The sequence below is a fragment of the Volvox carteri genome, assembly GCF_000143455.1.
Source record: "Volvox carteri f. nagariensis unplaced genomic scaffold VOLCAscaffold_130, whole genome shotgun sequence".
Lineage (NCBI taxonomy): Eukaryota > Viridiplantae > Chlorophyta > Chlorophyceae > Chlamydomonadales > Volvocaceae > Volvox > Volvox carteri.
Genome location: NW_003307673.1, coordinates 47,154 through 48,360, shown reverse-complemented (window position 1 = coordinate 48,360; position 1,207 = coordinate 47,154). Strand labels below are relative to the sequence as shown.

General features: G+C 59.9%; 1 protein-coding gene across 1 annotated transcript in view; it reads right to left on the bottom strand.

The window, feature by feature from the left end:
- VOLCADRAFT_100609 (uncharacterized protein) overlaps positions 1 to 1,207 on the bottom strand; it is a gene marked incomplete at both ends in the record, with an annotated part of 13,863 nt that overhangs the window by 3,258 nt on the left and 9,398 nt on the right. Inside the window, 2 exons of the mRNA XM_002959159.1 lie at positions 190 to 261; positions 462 to 1,166. Coding sequence (XP_002959205.1) covers positions 190 to 261; positions 462 to 1,166 — 777 coding nt within the window. The remainder of the gene's footprint in view (positions 1 to 189; positions 262 to 461; positions 1,167 to 1,207) is intronic.

The following is a 1,207-nucleotide window of genomic DNA, read 5'->3' as shown; positions in this document are numbered from 1 at the left end:
CAATTCGTTATGTCCAACCATCATATACGCGAGTGGGGCACGCACAACAGAGCATGCTTCAGGGAGAGCGGGGAAGCGGCAAGAGGTGGATACGAATGAGACACGCACGAATGTCAAACCGGTACAGCATTCGTGCGTCAACACCCTAACTTATACCAGCGAAACCGGTCATACCGTTCATACACTCACCAGTGTAGATGCGAGGGACGCCGCCAACTTGTGTGGGAGTCGAACCCACAAGTGCACGGAATGCACCCAGCCCTGCAAGCGTGTCGTTGCGCGGCTAGACAGCCGCTCAACGCTGGCATTTAACGCCATCCAGGGGCGGCTAGATGGAAGTGAAGGGAGGGGACAGGTGCAAGCCATAGCGAAGTTGGACGACGTGCAGCGGACGGCAGCGCAAGTGGATGAACACGCAAGAACGAGTCATTCCTGCAGAGCCGTGATGAACGTTGTTCGACCTTCTGTCTTGGTGGTGATGGTACCGGTGACGGTGAACGAGTCGTAAGCAGCGTACGCCATACGATCATTATCGTCTGCGAAGCTGGTGCTGCCGAAGAACTCGTCGTAGTTCGGCAACTGTTGCATGACGGCAATGCTGTCGGTGCACACCGGATAACTGCGGCTGCCGATTGTGAGGACGAGCGGGAGGACCGGTAGTGAGCCGACTACAGTGACAGAAGTGGGGTTGGGTGACAGGGTGGCCGAGGCGTGTGGACCATCCGACGGTAAAACAAGGGCACTGCGGCTACGCTGCTCCCAAGCCAATACCATATCAGTCGTGTCGGCGGGCACGGTGGCCGCGGTAGTCCGCTGAACAGCCGCCTGGAAGGTGTGCACTCGTTTGGGAGGGCGCTTGCCGGGGGCACTCGCTGCTGCTACAAGCGAGCCGCTGAGGAAGACGCTATTCATATAAGCTTTGCTATTGGAGGGGCTGATCTTGGCACCATACACGTAAAGGGGCGTGCTGCTATCGGCCGCTGCTTGTAGCTGAGCGACGAAGTCGTCGGGAGCGGATTCCCTGATGGCGAGCTCCACGCGTCCGGCGTCGGGACTGTCACCGTTGCCGCACGCGACCCACGCCTTAAACTTGCGGAACGGCCCGCCCCGGAACATCCCGCCGTGTGGGATGAGCAGGAGGGCGCTGCCATCCGACGCGTGCTTGTCTTCGGGGCGGGCCCTGTCGCTGCCGACATCGTAAACGGGG